Source organism: Malaya genurostris, chromosome 2 (assembly GCF_030247185.1).
Source record: "Malaya genurostris strain Urasoe2022 chromosome 2, Malgen_1.1, whole genome shotgun sequence".
NCBI lineage: Eukaryota > Metazoa > Arthropoda > Insecta > Diptera > Culicidae > Malaya > Malaya genurostris.
The window spans coordinates 328,564,595-328,587,106 of NC_080571.1; the positions used below are offsets into that span (position 1 = coordinate 328,564,595).

At 40.1% G+C, this 22,512-nt stretch overlaps 1 protein-coding gene across 5 annotated transcripts in view; it reads left to right on the forward strand.

Annotated features, from left to right (window-relative positions):
- LOC131431478 (protein Shroom) overlaps window positions 1-22,512 on the forward strand; it is a 547,622-nt gene that overhangs the window by 36,050 nt on the left and 489,060 nt on the right. For all 5 annotated transcript variants that reach the window (XM_058597214.1, XM_058597217.1, XM_058597216.1 and 2 more), the window contains exon 2: window positions 1,627-3,687. In XM_058597214.1, the coding sequence (XP_058453197.1) occupies window positions 3,262-3,687 (426 nt within the window). In that variant the 5' untranslated portion in view covers window positions 1,627-3,261. The remainder of the gene's footprint in view (window positions 1-1,626; window positions 3,688-22,512) is intronic.

A 22,512-nucleotide genomic window follows, 5' to 3' on the forward strand; every position in this document is an offset into this window, starting at 1 on the left:
CGAGTGTTTTTATTTTATCCTTTCAGTGGTCGAGTTTCATGTAGACAAAAGAGATACTGGTGAGATAGTTTCTTGGAGATATTTTATATTTTTCTTACTTATATTTCTCCTGAGTATCGAAAATTAGGTTTTGTTGAGATCATATTGTTTACCAAAACATATCCGGATCTCTTTCCCTCCCTACTAACAAATCTCCTATCCCGTGATGCTCGTGGAGATACAGTGGTACCCGCGGTCTCTAGAAACAACGAGTATCGGACTAACATTCCTTCCTTTCCCTCAGTAGCACAGCCTTTGGTCGTAGCCAGCGTCGTTATTGATTATTTAATAAATAGTTAGGAGTGAGTGGGTATGTACAGTGAAAACGATTTGCTTATCCCGAGCTTCATTTTCTTGGTTCATTGTACATTTCCACTCATTCGGTCAAACACGAAGTGCAACTACGGGCGATCTACTTCAGCTCGGCTCATACGATGTAATTCATAAAGACCTAATTTGTCAAATGACGGAAGATTTTATTTGTAATGACTTTATGTTAGATGAGCTTGAATTTTACTGGTTTCGACTGTAACTTGTGTTCTGCTAGCAGGTGCGACTGTATGAATTTAAATGCATCTTTTACCAGCCAAGCAGATGCATGCTTATGTGGCTCAATCGATTAACAGACGTACTTGTGATCCAATGTATCTTGGTTCAAGTCGCGGCGGTTGCTATAAGTATCCTTTTTTTTCATTTCAATGAATTTCATGTCATGGAGTCTTAGACACAATATTAAATGTTCTTCGACGTAAATTTGCGTGAACTGCGACGCTCCATTTATGTGCATCTAATAAGATGTAAAATCACAAGGATTTTTTAAGTGTGTAGATTGCAGGAATAATTTACGATGAATTACAGCAGCTAAAAATCCTTCGCACACAATCCACAATGCGATCGTGATCATCATAGCTGGCGGAAATAACGTTAAAACAATTACCTATTCGAGTACAGCGATTTTATACCTATTCGAGTAGAGCGATTTTATTGATTCTGGAATACAAGCTAAAAGCGCTCTTATTTTACGAATATGCTTCGTACAAATAACACGAAACTAAGTTAATACTAGATTGGCAGCTCGATTTGGCAACGAAAAAAAAACGAGTACGAATACTTTTCTTTGAAAACTATTAGTAACCAATTTCCTCTTGTGCTTGTACAGCTGCGATATTATCAAAGTCATCAGTAATAAACAAATTGTATGGTGCGACTGATTCTCAAAGTACTTGATAACAGCTTTCTGTATGACATTGCCCTGAAGTCTGTTGTGTGTTATTTGCCTACGTCTGGACAGGTGCGTTCATTAGCAGGTTCTGCATTACGGTCGAGAATCACGCAACCAAGCTGTACACTGAAAATTTGGTCTGAACTGAACCGAAAACTTCAGTTCTTCCCGGAAGTGCCGAACACTCTATAATGCTCTAATTTTCGACCTGCCAATCAAAATGTATAACTGCATTATCTGAAACCATTGCAGCTGCGTCACATTACGTTCTGGTTATGTCCACATAAATTTCCCATTGCCGATAACGAAACCGATCGATACAACCGTATATGCATATTAATTACATACGTTCGTTTTCTTTCCAGGTTAGCTGTTGGAAAACCGATTGGTGATAACGAGCTCACCGGGTGAACACTGTTACGTTGGCCGGTGTGTGTATTTGTGTCTGTGCGCACATGATACCGCGTGGATGGATTTTATCATCTCAGATCTGCATCGTATCGCATTTAATCATCCAACAAAATCAGGCAACGTCGTCAGTCGGAGCGAACTGATCTCCGTTTGTGTCGGCAAATATGATCTTCTGCGCATAATGAGTGGAGCAGTTTGTTGTCAGTCTGCGACCAAACGCGACGAGCAGCATTAGTTGCAGCAGTAGCAGTAGCAAAAGCAGTAAGTGCATTTGGACAATTTCCGGCAGCAGTTCAGCAGTCGGGTAGTTCCATTAGCGTCGCGAGTGTAGTTTGTGTAGCAGATATCAATTACCATAAAAGTTTGGTGTGTATATTCGTATCAAAATAATTGCGGCCCGATTCAATCAGCTTTTGGGAGCACATGCTTAAAAGCATTCCGGGCGTCAAATAGCTTATCGTGGGTAATTTTCTTCCGAGTGGCCTCATAAATCCGTCTGTTCGATGAAGAAGACGAGGCCAACAGATGCTGCCGGAAAGAGAGAGAAAGAGGGAGAGTAAGAGAAAAAAAAGAAGAAGTGTTAGCTAGGAGAAAGTGAAAATTCGTCCGTCAGCACCCGCTGAAAAAGTGGTGCGCCTTAGTAATTAAACATTATTAACTAATGAAGTGAATAAAATTATTATCATCAAACAAGAGAGTGCAAAACAATTGTGTGTGCGTGTGTATCGGTATCGCGAGTGTCGATCATTACGAAAGGAAAAACTCATTCAGAAGAAAAAGGTGTTACCACCGTTTGTGATAACCCTTCCCTTTCTTTATGGGGTTTGACGCTCGTCAAACAAGAGACCTCTCACAGACCGTAACTGGGAAATTGATCTATTATTGTTGGGGTAGTGTCCATACGAGTGAATCCGTCAGGCAGCATCTTCATCAACACACAACCAACAATAGTTACAACATTTCTAGCTAAGATATTGACACCAGCGCAGTACGGAGCAAACTTTCTAGTGACTATTGCACAACTCCCTCGTCGTAACTAAGCAATTTTCCGGAGGCAAACAAGATTACTCTGAAGCCCTTATGCATAATCATAACGCGTAGTTGATGCTTCGACGGCAAGATTTGATTTAATTAACAAGCCCTCGTCTGCGCTGCTCGCTACTGCGCCGTTCGAAACAATAGTTGATGTAGACCCCCGCTGCGGTCGCGAATTGTTAACAGAGTCTTCCCTGCTGGGTGTGGGAGGAACAATTATCACAAAGTCGCGTGTCTTGTCGGTGTTTGCCGAGGCAACTCTCACTGGAAATCTTGGATCAGCTCTCTTTTGGGAGGGCTCTTCAGAGGACGTCGGCGCAAATAACAACGAAAAAAAAGGTCAAACCCATGTGAGAAGAAGACATCGCCCCGAATAGAGCATGGCGAAAATGCTCGCCTTTGTGCAATCAAGTCGAGAGTTTGCCAGTGAATAGCGTGATCTTGTTTGGGTTTCTCGGCTTAAGAAGAGCTCTTTTCCCCGTCTTGCTGGCCGAAGAAATAGTTGGCGAATGTGTAGTGTGTAGTTTTGCGTACGTGAAGTTATCTACCGAACAATGGATCGGTTCAGTGTGAACAAAGGACCGACCAACACCGGTGGGACCTCCGCTTCGAGCCCCGCTGGAAGTGCCGGTACTACCTGTAATAATGGTAAAATCATCACAGCCACAGCCCACAATGGCAATAGCAACGGTAGCTGTAACAGCACTACCACCACCACCACCACCAGCAGCAGCAACAGCATTAACAACAACAGCACTAATAACATAAACAACACCAACAACAATGCTGTGAAGATACGCCCTGAACGGAACAACGGTGCCGTATCTTCCGTTGACTCGGTGGTGGTTTCGTCCTCGTCCGCAACATCACTGCTCGCTGGAACGGCTCCCGGCTACCGAAAATTGTTCCATCGATCAGGACCGGGCAGTGCCAGTGCCACCTCGGATTACAGTATGTCCACCGTCGCCGAATCAATTCAGGTAGGCTGTTATGATGGAAAACACAAGATAACACAAGACAACGGTTGATAAACAAAATATTATCTTGATAAAGAATTTTTTTTTTTCGATTGTACCTTGTCAACTTTGGGGTATTTCCCGTTCGTGAAGGGCCCTTCAAAAGTAAAGAGCCCACACTTCACATCAGTCCCTTGACTTCATTCCATTCTTTATGTGAGAATTTTTCGCCACGCAGAACGTACCTCAAGCGCTAATCACTTCAAAAATCTCCGATCGTATCTGCAGAACACTCCCGCAGTTTCCCATCGTTTGGTGTTTTTTTTTGCTGATTCGTCTGATGTTAATTAAATAAAAGAAAAAAGATTTTTGTTTCCCGTCGGTTCGAAAGTAAAATCAGCTACTTACCCATCGGATTTAAATTTGCCGAAGGCAAGAGCAATGAGAACGCTGACCGGATGCCGATGGTACGTAGTCAGTTTCTGTAGGATATTTGATAGCTCCAGGAGAAGCAACTGATTGATTCGTCGAGAATAGTTGAGCGGAGCCATAAATTTGTCCATGCGCAGTTATAAAACGTTTTCGATAGACGCCAGACATAGTTTGAGTAATCAGAATTCGGAACTTGGTTGTTTGCGTCGAAAGTCTATCCAAGCCTTCAAGCTTAAAATATTCAATTTCGGCGGAAAACTCGTTTCTAATTAGCTCGGCCTCGCTGACCATCGCATCGGAACCGTCGTTGGTGGTGGTCATCGTTGCCATCGGAGGATGTCACGCTAATATTTGTGAAACGAATAAATTATCTCGCACTGTCTGTCTGTTCAGTGAGGAATGCATGCCGTGTTGTCTTTAGCACTCGCTGATGGATTCAAACTGCGCCATGATCCTGTGAAGAAGAAATACTGATGGTGAAACTACGTTTTCTAGCGAAATTATCTAATCAAAAATTCTAGTACTTGTTTGAAGAACCCATTCACTGTAAAAAGTATCGTCATCTATCATCATAATTTCGACTGTAAAAAAAATATTTAAACTGGCTTCACTGTCCCGAATTAGCGCAAGGTCCGGCGTCCGTTGGATGCGATCAAGTGAAGGCTAGTTCCCGATTGGAGTAGGTTCCGAAAATCTGTATAATCCGTGAACTCCACTCTGCTCTGGTTTGTTGCCATCACCGGAAAGCCAAAGCGTGCTAATGGGCTTCTCCGCATTATGTATATCATTAGCGATTTATATTTTCCTCTTGCACTTATTTTGTTGTTTTTTTTTTGAGGATGAATAACTGCGGGTCGGAACCCCGAAGACCAGCGGATTCAGCGATGCTTTTATTTCAAGACCGTTGGAACGCAGAATATGTGTGTGTGCGTATTTCAGGCTTTTAAGAAAAATAAAACGCCGCCAGCACGGTAGCCTGTAATGTGTTCTAATGCAGAACGAAATAACAGCAATAACCGTTGATGACTAGAGTTATAGCACAACTATGTAATTAGTTTTAGTAGAGGGATGTCATAATGAGGCTTTCATTTTCATGTGATGCAACATAAAGCAGATTGTTATTTTAGTTTAACATTCTGACATTTTAAAATTTTTAAAAGCTCTGGATCATTTTTGCTTGTTTTTCAAAGCTTGAAACCTCGAAAGTCTATGCAAAAATTACTTTCCAAATCCAAATAGTTATTGTTAAGTTTACATACAAATTCTCTTCAAAACGTTCGACGTGGAATATTTTTTTACGATAATATGTCATCAGATTTTGTAAATTGATCTAGAACAGTGGATACTTAATTGAGAGTTATTATTATTAAATTAAATTTTGATAGTCCATTTCGTGTACAGAGCAAATCGTGTTCCGAGGTCACCGTTCGATCGACCAGCTCCTCCTAAATGAAATGCTTGCATCAAATGGATTCAAACATTACAGAAAGACTTCCCAAGTAACAATTCGTATGCCTTATGATTATAATTTATAGGAGTTTTGTAATTGATTTTTCAATCACTACCTGTTTTATGACAACTATATTGAGTGACAGTTCGCATTCTCATCTCATCCAAGTCAGTCGATAAAACAAAACCGCTTACGTTCGGGACAGAAGAAACCAAGTACAGTATTGTGTAGTGAACAATAGAACGATCTCGGAATGAGTGAACCAAACGAACAAAAGCTACCGCCGACACGAAAGAATACAATTTTTGTTGACTTCAGGCAGTGCAAAATTCGACCTTCGATACGAGAACTTGAAGATTTGCTTAAGGGGCAAATGCATCTTGACATCAAACGTGTGCATTTACTTCAATGCAATAAGACCAGTAATGTTGTTTTTATCCAGTTCTATAAAGAGTTGGATGCAATTCAATTCGCTAAAGACATTAATAATGTGCACTATGTGGAGCATGAAAATATCAAGTACAACATTCCAGTATATATGGAAGATAGTGCTATAGAAGTGCGTGTGCATGATCTTTCCTCAAGCGTCATCGATCCTTGTATTCGCAAAACTATGTCCCAATACGGAGAGATTCTCTCTATCGAAAAAAAAGTGGAAGAATTTTTTCCCCGGTATTCTAAATGGCGTAAGTTTGTTACGCATGCGCTTGAGGAGGCCTATACCTTCTTATGTGACATTCGGTCAGGATACAAGAATCCCGTGCAAATCACTTGTTACATATGACAATCAGATGGCCACATGTCAATATTGCCCGAAGGCTGTTCACTACGGTAAGCCATGTGATAAACTGGACAAGGAGACAACTACACCAAAGGACAACGGTGCTTCCTTCACACCAACCTCAAGCAACCCCACCTGTGACATTCACAAACAACAGTGAAGCATCCCCTTCAACGAAACCATGCAACGTATCCTCTATAGAACAAATTACACCAGCTGCAGTTAACAACTTACCATCCAACCAACCAGCAACTGTGCACAAATCTCCGAATATCAAGGGGGACGTTCCATTTGAGCCAATTTGTTCTGATTCCTGATTCCCCCTAGAAAAAGGGTGACAACGAGATTCAATACAAAAAAAACTCAGCTAAATCGGCCACGTAAAGCTTGTACGCAAATAGGCCTGAATAAACTATCTTTTAAATAAAAAAACTATAATAAATGTCTCTTTTGACAAGTTTTTAAAGCTCCTATAAAACGTTAGTATTTGAAGCTTCTATAAAACCCTTTACCTAGACTAACAACTGGACTAAACATAAAACAATTTGTACTAGAATTAAACCTATATAAATACCTATAGATATAAATGCAGAGAACATTCTTTGTAATCGCATCACGTAAGAACGAATTAGGGAAACTTGCCCGAAAAGTGGGAAAATCCATGAAGTTGTTTATATGGACAATGGAATTTTCCACTGAAAAAGGCGCCAATGATTGCTAGATCTGCGATTGATGTTTGACGCGCAACAAGTTGCACAAGGTTGATGTCAGAGTGAGCGCGGAACGCGATGCGGAGCGAAGTGATTCAATGCAATGTACTGTTTTCACATCGCATTCACTCTGACAGGCTTGCTTTGATAAAATGTAACTAGCTCGCACGCGTATCTCGACGCTTCGCGTTACACTTTCACTCTGGCTTCAACCTAAGTGTTTGAACGTCGAATACTTAATCGTTGAAAAAATCGTTTGGCGCGCAACAAGTTGTTTTGTGTGGAAATTTCACATGCATACTTGATTGATGTGATTCGTCATTTCGAGCCACGTGCTTAATTGGGTCTCAACGTTATTGCTTACTAACGTCATTTTCGTTTGGTAAAACTGAAACTGACTTAGGGTAGTTTCATCAAGTAAACACTTTTCACGAAACTAAGTTTGGTTCGCACTTAACCACGGGGTTGTGAGCAAACCCGATATAAAAATCAGACTCGAAACTGATTCGATTTTCAGTTCAATTACGTTGAAACTAGGTTCTAAACTGGTTTCAAATAAAAGATTTGACAGCAGTTAGGGTGGAAACTGGGTTCGGTTAGGCATCAAGCGAAAACGACATAAATGACTGGCGGAATCCATATGACTGTTCTAGAAATACCGCTGTAGGCAAAAGAAAAAGTTTTTTGATATCGTTCACCAGTTGATGGATTGTGTGTAATGGAAAATTTCGTTGTTTCGTCTTAGGCTCGTCAGTGCAGAGCAGTTCAAATTGAACTGCTTACTGCGAATTTAAACAGTTCAATTTGAACCGCCAACAAGTTCCGGCTAATACTGGCCGATTCAAATGGTCATTTAGGGGTAAACCTTATTTTGTGCTAGGGAACATAACCAATTTTGTTTTCGTTCGGCACGTCAGGAAAGACTTAGCACTTCGGTGCTTATTACAAGTGTGTTGCAAAAAGCAATAACTTTACGTCTGCTTAGCGGTTCAAACTGAACTGTTTAAGTTCGCAGTAAGCAGTTCAATTTAAACTGCTCTGCACTGACGAGTCTAAGACGAAACGTAAAGATAGTAAAATTGGTCATGTGCCCTAGCACAAAATAAGGTTAACCCAGGCATTTCTCAAGATTGGCATCAGTTTCATCAAATAGTTCAGTTCATAAAACAAACACTTTTCATGAAACTGTGTTGCTTTCGCACTTAGCAACGGGGATTTGAGCAAAACTTATATAAAAACCAGGTTCGAAACTGAATCGATTCTCAGTTCAACAACGTTGAAACTAGGTTCGAAACTAGCTTCAAACAAACGGTTTGACAGCAGTTAGAGTGGAAGCTGGTTTAGATTTGGCATCAAGCTAAAACGACATTAGGCTCACAATATATTATGTGTTTTTAGAGGCACAACATAGTTTCTGTTCAGTGACTCTCCCCTTGGGTGTAATACATTTCAGCAATAAGACGTCAAGGCGAAATTCTTGACCTCGCTGAAGAATTTTCAATAATTTTCGCATTTCAAGTTCGCACCCTCTCATTCTGCTACTAACGCTGAAGGCGATAGCACCAAGTCGACGCCGTTCTATTAACGAAATGTCATCATAGACACACGGGGAGGCATGAGATAGTTACCTCACCTTACGGCGACCTTGGTCTGAGTTGCCGAATATGTGACATGAACGCTGGAGCATGCTTTTGTGAACTACTCAAATCAATCGAAATAAATCGGTGTCAAAAATGAGCCCTAAATAGTGTCAGAAATTATAACAATGAAAAGGCAAAATATACTTTCATGAAACTGTGTCGATTAAAGAGAAAGGCATTATCACACCACTAGGTGGATTAAGAATAGGGTTTGTTTTTTTTTAAGTTTTGGTCAAACAAAAGCTATAATTTTAACCCGATTTTTGATCAGAACCTCGCTTAATTTTCTCAAGGGTGACTGAACCGACAAGACCTGTTTGAAAGCATTTCCTACTAATAGGTCATTGATCAAATTTTTAATGACGAATGATAGACACTTTCGGTTCCCGAGATATACTCGTTGAGAGGCCGTAGCCGACCTTTTCCTATTCGCGCATTTTCCAAAGATGGCTGAATCTAATTCGACGGAGAGTTTGCAAACTATTCACCGACCATTTATCAAGTTTGGATAGCTATTAGCTAACTGCTTCGATTTTTAAATGAAATCGCATAAGTGACGCAACCGACCGAACCGCAAAAATAATCTGCTCTACTTTCTCAGAGAAGGCTTAACGGATTTGATCAAAACTTGGACACATTTTAACGCTGCAATGTGATCACTGGTTACGCTCAAATAGATTGTGATATAAAATCGTATAAATGACGTAACCGACAAACCGCATTATTTTTTCGAGAAAACTCGTCCGATTTTGACAAATTTGGGCTTGTTTGAAAGCAGCAAATGGCTCAATAATCAAGCTCAGATGTATTATTGTTGGTATTTCCCGTTTCGAAAATGTTATTGAATAAGTAAGGTAAGTGTTAACGCATATTTTTGTGAATTTTAGAAATCAATCTCAAAAATTAGTTCAATGAAAAAATTTTCATGATGAGGTCATTTGAATGACAAGTGAAAACCATTATCATACCAATAGGTGGAGTGAGAGGTGATTTTTTAAAGGACGTCGGAAGTCTAATAATGAAGGGTGTTGTTCTAAGAGTATGCTGATTTGAAATCCAAATAAAACACATGCCAAATTCTGAAATGGGAAAGTTTTTTTATTTGGTAGATGATTTCGTGGCATTTAACGTTTAAATATAATTTCGGGCATATTGCTGTCACGACTATTTTTCACCAAGTTCATTCTGGAGGTTCAATTTTCGACCACTTTTTCAAGTATTGGAGGGCGTATGACTTCACGTATTACCACAAAAAATAATTGAGTGGCGTCTAATCACACGAGCTCGGATGCCAACTCACCGGTTCATTTCTCGAAATAATTTTGTCGTCGAAATGTTCATTCAATAAGTAGTTGGTTTCGGCCGCAGTATGACAAGTGGCACCATCCTGTTGAAACAACTTTTCTTGAAGATTTGGCAACAAAAATTCATTGATCTTGTTTGTTCATCGATTTCCATTCACGGTAACGCGTCAACCTTCCCCATATTTAAAGAAATAGGGACCGATGATTTCACCAGCCCCACCAAACAGTACATTTCTCGAGTTTCATCGGTAATTCTTGAACGGCTTATTTTGCTTATTGACGCATCCATTTAACCAAGAATGCACCTTATCACTGTAGAGCGTTATTCTGAAGTTAACCTCTTCATGATGATTTGCCAAACAATACTGAGTAGACCCGCCACTTTACACTGTCAAAACTACTTTCAGACAATAGAGTATTGAAAACACAAACATTCTAAAAAATACACGTTAGTAAACTGAAACTAGTATTCTGACCCGTCTAAATAGTTATGTTTGAAAAAATAGACACCAGAACACAGCAAAATACTGTATCTTGACTATTTTTTGTTATCATGCCTAAAAAAGATAACGGTGTAGAAATATCAGGTGTACAACTTTGCTTCCGCTGTTTTCCGATAGGTGACTGTACCGGCTGAGGCTAGTCAGAATACGGCTGAGGCTAGTCAAAATACAATTCGAAAAAAAAATGCAGCTGAAGCGCATCGAATGCTCTCAGAAACTTACGGTGATGCTGCTCTGAGTAAAAGAACGTGTCGGGAGTGGTTTCAACGTTTTAAAAATTGTGATTTCGATGTCGAAGACAAACAGGTGGTGGAAGAGAAACAACCTTAAAAGAACTAGAAGCATGGCTTAATGAAGATTCGTGCCAAACCCAAGAAGAGCTTGCGAATCGTTGGCAGTGAGTCAGCAAGCCATTTCAAAACATCTCAAGACCTTGGGCATGATTCAGAAAGAAGAAAACTGGGTGCCGTACGAGTTGAAACCGAGGGACATCGAGCGCCGTCTATTTGTATGTGAGCAACTGCTTTAAAGACAAAATCGTAAGGGGTTTTTTCATCGAATCGTAACCGGTGATGAAAAGTGGGTTCGATACGATAATCCTAAACGCAGAAAATCATGGGGAAAGCCCGGGCATGCTACTTCGTCGAAGGCAAAACCGAATATTCACGGCGCCAAGGTTATGATTTGTATTTGGTGGGATCAGCTCGGTGTGATTTACTACGAGCTCTTAAAACCGGGTGAAACCATCACAGGAGATCGCTACCGAACGCCTTAGTCGCGCGCTAAAAGGAAAGCGGCTACAATATCAAGAGCGACATCCTCCAACACGACAATGCTCGGCCTCACGTCGCAAAAGTGGTCAAAAAGTACCTGGAAACGCTGAAATGGGAAGTCTTGTCGCACCCGCCGTATTCCTCAGATGTCGCCCCTTCTGACTTCCACCTATTCCGTTCGATGGCACACGGCCTGGCAGATCAACATTTTCAATCCTTCGAAGAGTTGGAAAAATGGATTACTTCATGGATAGCGTCAAAACAGGACTTCTTTTTTCGAGCCGGGATCCGAAAATTGCCGGCAAGATGGGAGAAAGTTGTCACTAGCGACGGACAATACTTTGAATAATACATCTGTAAGCACCTTTTCGCAATAAAGCTTTTAATTTTGAAAAAAAAAACGGCGGAAGCAAAGTTGTACACCTGATATTATAGGATTTGAATTTTTGTATAACATATTTAAATCTAGACAAGCGGAAATCGGTGTCAGAAATTGTCGAACACAATACGTTTGAATGAATCTCTAACCTATTTTCATGTATACCGTGGAAATAATCCCTATCGAACGCGACGGAGCTGCCGGACCGCGATTGCACTGGCGTACTTGCGTACTTTTCTTTTTTTTCTGCAAAATGTCAGCTTGTTCGAACCTACATTAAATAACACCGCTCCAACGCGAATGAACTCAACTCTAAGCCAGTTGATGTGATGATACGAATCGCTATATGCCATAAACAGGCATTAGGTTATCTAAAGAATGTGTTAACTCCTCCTACGTTAGGGTAGCACTTATCGGGAACGTTTCTGGGAAGTGAGTGCCGGAACAATATTTAAATATGATTATTTGCCAGATTGAAAACGGTACAAAATGAACAATTTGTATGTTACTTAGCAATTATGCAAATTTTACTGTTAGATATTCCGAATGAACAAAATATAGATCATGACCATAGAAAATGTGTAATCGAACACAAATCGTAAACCATTTAAAACTTAGTTAGTCTGCTCGCGAATCCAAGTTGGAATTCTGAATATCACCGTGACCAACGGTGAGCCACCCTGATTTATCTTCTCTGCATACTTACAGTTTTTCAATCTAAATCAATCCTCTGCTTGCCGGATTCCCATCACCGAGGTGACGCGCGTGTGTGTGTGGAATCCCTGAACCTACGAGTACCGGCAAGAGAATGACCACAATTTTTACTAAAGATAGATAGAAAGAGATGAAATCCATGTGATATGTAAATGAGATCGAGATAAAGGTCACAACAGAAAAACACATTATTCAGATCTTCTCCCAGACTCCTTTCCCGTACCTCTTCGCCAGGTTCTGTTGTAACCTCGAGCCCCAGACATCCGTCCGAATGCGTGTGCAGGTGCAAATAGTTAGCTTAGCCAGTGCAGTTGTACCTGATTCATCTTCGAACACCAAGCCAAACCGGAGACCAATGCGTTTTGAATGTGCGTGTAGATCAGTTCTGATGTTAAGTGGTTGATTCCGAAAGCGTAGAAGCATCTAATCTCTCAATTTCATTTGAGGTTTAAGCGTGAAGGCAGAAACTTCTGTGTAGGCTCTCTGGCAACCATATTTACACCCTCGGAAGGAATTCAAATTCTACTCGTTTAGTAGGTTGTGTATGTGTTCGAGGGCTTTAATTTGCCGCTAAACATCTCTAATAAACACATCCCACCAGATAATGCGCTCTCGTGGATGTTTCTACTTCCACGGTTCCGAGGAAATACAACGAATCTATTCAGAAATCTTTTCTCGGGACGGGACGCCTAACACGGATTGGTTTGATGTTTGTGAAATTCATTTTGGACGAATCACTCCCACCGTGGGTTCTAGAACTGGAACGGATTCTGCAAGTCATATGCATAGAATTGGATTGGGCTGGGGAAAAAACGCTTTCCTGTTTTTTTTCTCGGTTGTTCGATTTCTGTCTTTTCTTTCGTTTGCTTTGCAGTACATGGCAGATTAAAGGATTTCATTGTGGGGAATTTTAATATTATGGAATGTTTCTGTATCATTTGAAATAAATATCCAGCTAACAATATTGGTTTCAATTAACTGAAAATTCTACTCTTTCATCAGTGTGTGTAACGTATGAGATGCTACTTGCAGTTTTCGCTAAAGAACTGCTAACAATTCTCAAGCGAAGGACCACCGCGGTTGATTCGTGTTTGTTTGTTTCCAATATGACACACTCATCGGCTGCGATCAAATGGAATTTGTGCTCTTCTCTTTCCGCCTTCAGTGCGGAGGAAACGATTCTGACTGCAACCACCAACCGACTACACGCGCGGGACGACCACGTACGCTGGCAAGAAGAAACTGCAGAAATGCACCTATCGACACCTTATTTCTTTTCCGATCGTGCGACTGCAGGTAAACATAACTGTAAACAATGTTCGCATCCATAATTGATGAGCGGTAACAGTAGTAATCGAATAGGCCTCCACTCTAGAGCCGGCACACGTGGGCTTTGCGGGAGATTTTCGCCAGCTGGCGGTGCCGCCATGACCCCCTAGGTTTCGTCTACGCGGTATCCAAGGTTGTAGCGCTTTTGGTGACGTTGCCGTAGATCGTAAGGTGCTTCGTGAGTTCAATTATAATTTAAGATGTTTTTTTTTCTCACTATTCGTATATCTAAAGTTATAAGACTGTTTACCGACGCCGACGACCGGCACTCTTGTCAGTTGTCTACGCTCGAAGAGATGGTCTATCAGCACTCTTCGCCAGTTTGGAATGATCGAATGATTGATTCAATCGTCGACAGAGGTTTTTGTGTCGGTTTTGTTGTTAGTACAAGATTTTCTCAAGAAATGCTTCGCCGGAAAATGTGGCAGTCTAAGACTTCAGAATGCGAGTGAATTTTTCTTCTGGCAAGGATGGATTTGGTATTAATTTGATAGATTATTATAATATTTCCAGTTCAACACGATTTTAGACAATAGAGTCAGAACCCGGTTAGCAAGCAAAAATTTGTTTATAAACGATGATAAATTTTATAACAAACTCGAAGAAGCTTAACATTTTCACACTTTCTCAATGAAAGAATTCATTCCAACATCTTCATATTCGTTTTTTTTTCTGTCTCATTCGTAATTGTCGTATACAAAACAAACGAAGAGAGACGAAGCATTTTCGTCTCTCATTGGACCAAAAGAGAGTATCAATGCCAACGTCACTCGTTCCTTCTCTGACAAGTCGAAACCAAAATACCATTTTCCGCAGAGTGAATCAGTCGAATTTCAATTCTCATTCTTTCAACGACATATTGAAAATTTGGCGTTTGGCTGTAAAGAGTGTCTAAAGACTGTTCCAGAAAGTATGAACGCATTTTGATTTCGCTGTAAATAATTCACAAGTGTTAGATATTAAAATTTTATTCGATATACTGATAATATTAGACTACAACAACGGAATATTATTCTCAACATTTGCTACTTAGCCATTGTAGACTAGCTGGTGCACCTTCTTGCGAACGTTCCTCATTGAATTCCGTACAGACTTCTTGGCGACAAATTTTGACACTTTTTTCCAATCTTTTTCGAACTGTTGAACGGTTTCGGCTGCCGAGACATGTTCCTAAGATGTGCCTTCGCTAATGCCCAAAATTTCTCAATTGGTTGTGGGCAATTTGGTGGATTTATGTCTTTTGGGATGACAGTGGCATTTTCGGTAGTATACTATTCTACCGTTGATTTCGAGTAGTGGCAAGAAGCAAGATCTAGCCAGAAGACAACAGGATCCTTGTGGCTTCGAATCATGGATAGTAGTCGTTTTTGTAAACATTCCTTGATGTATATTTCGCTGTTCATTGAAACAGTGGTGATGAAGGGTTTGGAAATCTTACCGCAGCTACAAATTGCTTGCCAGACCATAGCTTTCTTACCAATTTTTTCGACTTCAATCGATGTCTCGGACTGGTTTAACACTTGCCCTTCTCGCACCGTATAATATTGTGGTCCCGGCAAGGATTTGTAATCGAGTTTCACGTAGGTTTCGTCGTCCATGAATATGCAGTCCAAATTTCCAGCAAGAATCGTATTGTACATCTTTCGAAGATTCAAATGTTCTTTAGCACGAAGAACATTTGACTTCGAAGTGCCCATTTTTTTGGCCACATCCCGAACTGAAATCTCCTTCTTTTGCTCGAACGCCTTCAGTATACGTTTATCCAACTGAGGGTTACCAGGACCTTTTTTTCGACCCGTTTTCGATTTATCCTCAAAGGTGTTATCCTCACCAAACTTCCTGATTGCATTTCGCACGGCTGTTTCACTTACTCCTTCCATTTTTGCTATCTTTCTCAGTGAGAGTCCACGCATTTCGAAACAAACTAATGAAAACGAATAAACAACTGCACAAGTGGTTAGAGAAGAGTGTAAACAACAGGACGCAGCCATAAAAATTGACAGATTCTGAACCATTGCGAAATGGCAGCGGTTTTTGGTTGCGTCCATACTTTCTGGGACAGTCTTTAACATCTGTGGAAATTCATGCTCATCCAAAATATCCATTCTATTAATGGAATCATTGTTGTGAATATGAGGAGGTGCAAGTTCGCTATACCCACACAGTTCATAGACTTCTTGTGAACGTTCTAGATCATCCAGAAACTACCGAGCTGTAAAACAAATTAAACATGAAACTTGTTGCACATCATACAAGAAACAATGTTTGCTACATGGAAGGACTACAACCACAGTTACTGATGAAACAAAAATAAATTACCTTATCAAAACCAGAAGAATGCAAACTTTTCAAGCACATCAATAGATATGGTAACGAAAGGCCGGTAGGAAAAAATCGATTATTCTATCATTCCAGAAAGAGACTACATATAACTTACAACAACAACTAGCAAAAGAGGATAAAACTTATCGCAACACGAAAAATGTTACGATAGTCACTCAACTCTTGACATCGAATGTCATGAAATTCAGGACATTCCATATATCTAGCTGGTGGTAGGGGAGAGTTTTCGATATGGTTTTAATCTTCCGATAATGATGTTAATACATCATGCCAACATTGTCGTCCACGTAGCTTATGCATTGAGGTCTTTGATCGTAGAGCTACAATCACCCAAACCGTTCGAGTGGAATGCAGAAGTTGAGCCAAATTTATTCATCCACGTCAGTAATTATTCAATCCGGATAACTGCTCTCGGAACGTAAAAACGCTATGCGTGTTTTACGGTTTCACCGGAAAATGAATGAATCTCTCTCTCTCTCTCTTGGTTTCCCTTTTCTCCTCGATGTGCCCAGTTCAGCAGTACCATCACTCTGCTGCAAGCACGACTACCAAACACCCGACTTGGTTTCACATGACCTATGACGGGAGATAGCAAGATTTATGTGTATCTCGCATGCCCTCTAATCCCCACAAGAAAAAGTGACGGTGTATGAATAAAAATAAATTAGCGCCATCTCACTCGCATATGAATTAGATGTCAGAAAGACACGCGGGGGCACACATAAACCGTATATCGTCTAGTTTTATTTGCCATTCGTGGCCACTGCTTCCGTTCCCTCTGTCGGTCGATCGTCCCACAGAACCAAACCAAGCAGAGATTTTCGCGAAGTACCATGGTTGATGGGTCATGCTACTGTCGTCGGGGATGTGGTTGTGGTTGACGGTGTGGCGGTGATGGTGTTGACGGCGGGCACAGTGACTCCAGCCGACGAGGATGACGAATGCAATCGGGTTTAATTTCGTATGATTCGTCTGGCACAGTACTACCTAATAGTGCAAACCATCTATGGAATCTATGGTGTGACGTGATACTGACAGAATGATTTATTAGTCTACCAAATGTGTGAGCGTAAGTTTCATAGACTGACCAACAGCAAGGTCAAGAGTTCTTTTATCGAGTTTAGAAGGACTTCGCTTGTGGTTACAGAAACCAATTCTCACATTAACATCTCATCTGCACACACCGGAACACAACAGGCTACGAAAGGATTAAGCCACATAATGATCCAGATTATTTGGCAACACGCTGTTCGGCATGTCGTTCGCCTGTAGCATCGAATTCCTGCTTTTCGCCATCAGAAGATCGATGGGCGGAGTGATTCTCTCGATAGCTTCATCCAGGGAATCGAAATCTCGCTCACCTTCGAAATGATTTATCGATGAATTTAATTCTCTCAAAAGAGTATTGACATCGTGCTGGCACATTCCGCAGCGTTAAAAATTTGCTGTAGCCAACAATCTAATCCATTTCAGTTTGTGTCCGCCTGTTGGTTGTTGTTTCATTCGGCTAGAAGCGTGCGTGGATATCCCCACTACAAGAAAAGGAAATAGCGACCAACAAACTGTACAGCTTCATTCCCAATCATGACGATCTTCCGCGGTTGGGCCACGACTGTCGACACAGAGAGGCGAAGCACGATCGGGAATAAATCAAATTGGCAACCAAAATAAATCATATTTTTCCCTGGATCTGGCCGACCCTGAGCCCGTTCAGCGTTGATACAAGCTGCGAGATTTAGACCGCGGACAGGGATGGCACGGAAAAGCAACGACGGGAGATTTAATTGATGGGATCTTACCCGGCCATGTCGCAAACGAATGTCCCGTTTTTGGCCGGGACCAGTTTTTCTTGTTTCGGGCCCGAGTCCCGAGAGTCCAGGTCGACCTCGGTTATTAAGAACTATGATAATATGATTAAACATTTCGCGAAACGAGTGGTCCGGGGTTATGTAATGAGGCCGTGTGACTTCAACGGTGACTTTTTGCCTCGTCGACTCTCGTCGAGGGATGCGGATGCGGATTTGTGCTTTTGATCATCGGTTTGGTTGTCGCCAGTGGATATAAATTAATGTATTGGAATCTTGCTTCCTCTCGCGACGTCGTCATCACCGAGGTTCCTTAAATTATGGTTTGGAAATGAGTAAGTGGATCTGTCGATAAATTGAACTCAATTAGGATCGAAGGTTGATTTACATCCTGCAGAAAGAGGCATAAATTGTCTGGGTACTTTCGAACGGTTCAATGATTAATGATATTTTATTTCCTGACAGTACGTTTTAATACAATTATCCTTTGGAGTAGCTCATGCCCTCTTGGTTCACCTACGTCCTTGAAGTTCAATATATTATTTGTACTCATCGAGTGATATGTCTGATAATCAAATCACACCATCCGTCGACAGGTTTTATTTCACAACTTATATTCAATATCGTTATGATTTTCATTTCCTATCCTTTGATTAACTTTCTGCCGTAGCAGAAATACTCCGTATTTATATCGTCATTTATTCGAGACTCGTATGGAAAGAAACTTAAAGTTAAACACTAGTTTCGCAAACTTTTTATTGCATACACAAATCAGTAATTGCAGATTCAATACTGTAGTCATCGTATATCGAGCTCGGATGCATGCGAGACACATTCGAAAAGTAATGGTCGATTTCGTTAATTTCTCTCATATTACCATTTACGTACACCCGAGTGTCACATACAATTTTTTCTGAGAACTTTTTTATCTTGGCAGGGTACTGGAACATGCTAGTTGATAATATTATTGACAGATGAAGATCAGTCATTAGTCACATTTTCTTATTCTTACGTTCCGTTTTGGTAAGAAAGCTATGGTCTGGCAAGCAATTTGTAGCTGCGGTAAAATTTCGAAACCCTTCATCTACACTGCTTCAATGAACAGCGAAATATACATCAAGAAATGTTTACAAAAACGACTACTATCCATGATTCGAAGCCACAAGGATCCTGTTGTCTTCTGGCCAGATCTTGCTTCTTGCCACTACTCGAAATCAACGGTAGAATAGTATACTACCGAAAATGCCACTTTCGTCCCAAAAGACATGAATCCACCAAACTGCCCACAACCAATTGAGGAATTTTGGGCATTAACGAAGGCACATCTTAGGAAACATGTTTCAGCAGCCGAAACCATTCAACAGTTCGAAAAAAAAAAATGGAAAAAAGTGTCAAAACTTGACGCCAAGAAGTCTGTACGGAATTTAATGAGGAACGTTCGCAAGAAGGTGCACCAGCTAGTCTACAATGGCTAAGTAGAAAATTTTTAGAATAATATTCTGTTGTTGTAGTCTAATATTATCAGTATATCGAATAAAATTTGAATATCTAACACTTGTAAATTATTTACAGCGAAATCAAAGTGCGTCCATACTTTCTGGGACAGTCTTTATCATAACACATCATTTAGTAAGTCGTGATACCTTTTTCAATAATACATAAATATTTTTGGGTGGTTTTAGTTTGCATGAAATTATTTTATTGACCGTCGTTTTAAATGACAGTTTGAACTATGTAATTTAGGAACTGCAATTATATGAAACCATAAAATTATTGCTTTCAATCTATAAGTGTGACAATCGATTGAGCATTTCGTGAGATGTCGAAGTATGGTTCACTGAGTTTACCCCCTAGTATTGCATTTTTTGCTGCCTGCAAAACTGCTGGAAATTGCAACGCTTGGGATAGCATACCTCTACTTGCTCATCGAATATCTCGATTTAGAAGACGAAGTCAATGGGGGCGCCCTCATCGATGGTTAGTGAGTAAAAAAAAAACTCTCCGTAAAGAGATGACTTGGTCGATCAGAAAAAGGTCCCAAGATACGCCTATGGTTGTCGCGATAAAAATTGAGTCTTAAATCTTTCTGATCGTGTTTAGTTTCAATACGTCCGCTGCTTTGTTCGCTTTAATTTCCTGGTAGCGTTCGAAAAAGGAAGACGAGTTAAACCCGATTAGTTTATGTGAAATTGTCAATTTCCACTAATCATCCTGTATCTTCTGAACCGGAAGTTGAGCCTGATAAAAAAGAACAAAAGTTTTATGAGATTGTAAGACTTTTTATTTGAATCTTAGATGGAACAAATCGGTTCAGTCATCCACGAGAAAAATCAGTATCATTATTTTGATTTTGTTTCACATATCACCTTGTAGTTCCGGAACCAGAAGTTTAATCCAAATAAAATTCTGGAACCTTGTATGGGACTAGTATAGGACTTTTCATAAGAATCTAAGTTTTTAGATGAAACTTTAATTTGAATCTTTGAGAAAATTGACAAGCTAGATGCAGGTTTTTGCAAATCTCCTTTTACTGGAATAGACGGAATTATAGTTTGTTTGAAAGGTATTATGACGAAGTATTTAAATTTTAAATTGTAGTTTGTTTTTGAGTTCAATTAAGACTGATATTGTCAAAAAATAGCAAATTTCGACCTAAAACTTGTCTTGACTCGAAAAGTAAACAACGGATCAAAGAACGAAAACATTAGCGTTCTGGTTGACAAAAAAAATCTTTCATATGCAATTAGTCCGACCAAGATCGGCCCAGCCATCTCTGATATCTACGCTTCTCTCTTCTGTACACACATACAGACACACACAGACATTTGCTCAGTTCGTTGAGCTGAGCCGATTGGAAAAAGACCTCGAGCTGAATCGATTAATAAAACCCTCGGTATACCATTTTTATATATATATATAAAAAAAGGATAAAAACATATTCACTAACTATGACTTACTAAGAAAACACACTACAAAAGCAATACAATCATTCAAATGCTTCTCCAACTTCTCGATGCCGTACTTGTACAAGGATTTGTATTTTGCTTCATAATAGGCTTCCCATTCAGCAGTGTCTTCTCTTTCTGAGATGATTCTCTTGCCCGCTAGCATTTTTTTGAGATCATTGACTAGTCAGTAGTCAATGGGGGCAAAATCTGGGCTAAACAATAATTTAACCATCGTTGCCATCGACTTTGGCATTTTGATGAAACAGTGTGACATTTGAGGTCGTTTTTCCTTGATTTTGCGTTCAAACGATATAACAACGCTTTGTAGTATTCGCTATTAACTGTTTTTCATTTCTCAGGATAGTCGGTGAAGATTATACCATGTGCATCCCAAAATACCTATAACCTTCCCAACTGACTTTTGTGCCTTTCGATGCTCCGGACCTTTTTCACCTGGTGCATTTAACTCAGATGATGATCGTTTTGTTTCCGAAATGAAGGGATGGATCCATGTTTGATCCATTGTCACATATCGATGCCAAAAATATGATTTATTCCTTGTAAACATGGCCAAACACTGCTCTGAATCATCAACACGTTGTTTTTGACGTGATAACGTCTTACTTTATTATGGGGTGCCTTTGCAAAATACACTCCAAACAAGAATTGATTTACTTAATTGAACATAGTCGTAAATAACTCTTGTTGTATTTAGGGTAGCAACATAATTTTTCTGAATTTTATGCTAAACATTTCAGTTGCATGAAATAGCCACAAATGCCTTGAAATTGATGTTTTCTAAAATGTTTTCTACAAACGAGCATGAAGGTGAAATTCAGTGCCAACATAAGGTGCACAATATTCCAACCGCTTGCATTGAACGAATTATCGCACAAAACGTATCGTGCAAAACCAATGCATAGAAGGAATATTTTCAGTTTACGACACATTTTATTCGCTAGTAAAACAGGTGCTGGCGATGTGTGAGTCCGTGAATCGATTTCGAATGCATGTTTTAAGCGTTTTTACCTATTCACGATTGTATAAAAAATAACATTTTTTCAATGCTTGCATAATATTTTTACAGTATACGTTTCATCGTATGGATTTTAAACAATTGGGCTAGAGAACTATGCTCGAATTCTTTATTCAATCTCTTTTATTGTACTGGTTTCAATAAAAATCCCATAATTATCAATAAATGGTTCAATTTCATGTCAAGCACCATTGATGAAAATTGTTTCGAACAAACCTAAAGCTTGTGGGGACGGGCATAGCGTGATGAGTAAGTCGATGCCTTTCACGCAAGCCGCCTGGGTTCGATTCCCAACCTCGAACATAGGGTCAGAAAGCTTTTCTGGCCCGAAGAGGTGGATGACCTTAAGGTTAAACCTCTATAATCGAAACCAATTACCCAAAACGTATTAATTTTTACATTGATAATTACTGCTTATACTACTTAGTTTCAACCGGTATTCGCAGGTTACGAAAACGGAGTAATTGAAGTATATTAAGTTCAGTGGCGTACCGAGGAAATTTGGCACCTGGGGTAAAATAAGAGATTTGCCGACCCCATCGTTGGTTTATTGAGCAAAAAAAAAAACAAAGCTGAATTCCATCTCCGAAAAGATGACTTGGGCGAGCAAAACAAAAAATGGTCACAAGGATTACTTTGCCGTCCCCCTAAAATTGTTGCGCCCGGGTCGGTTTCGGTTTGTGAATATTTTTTCAAATCGTT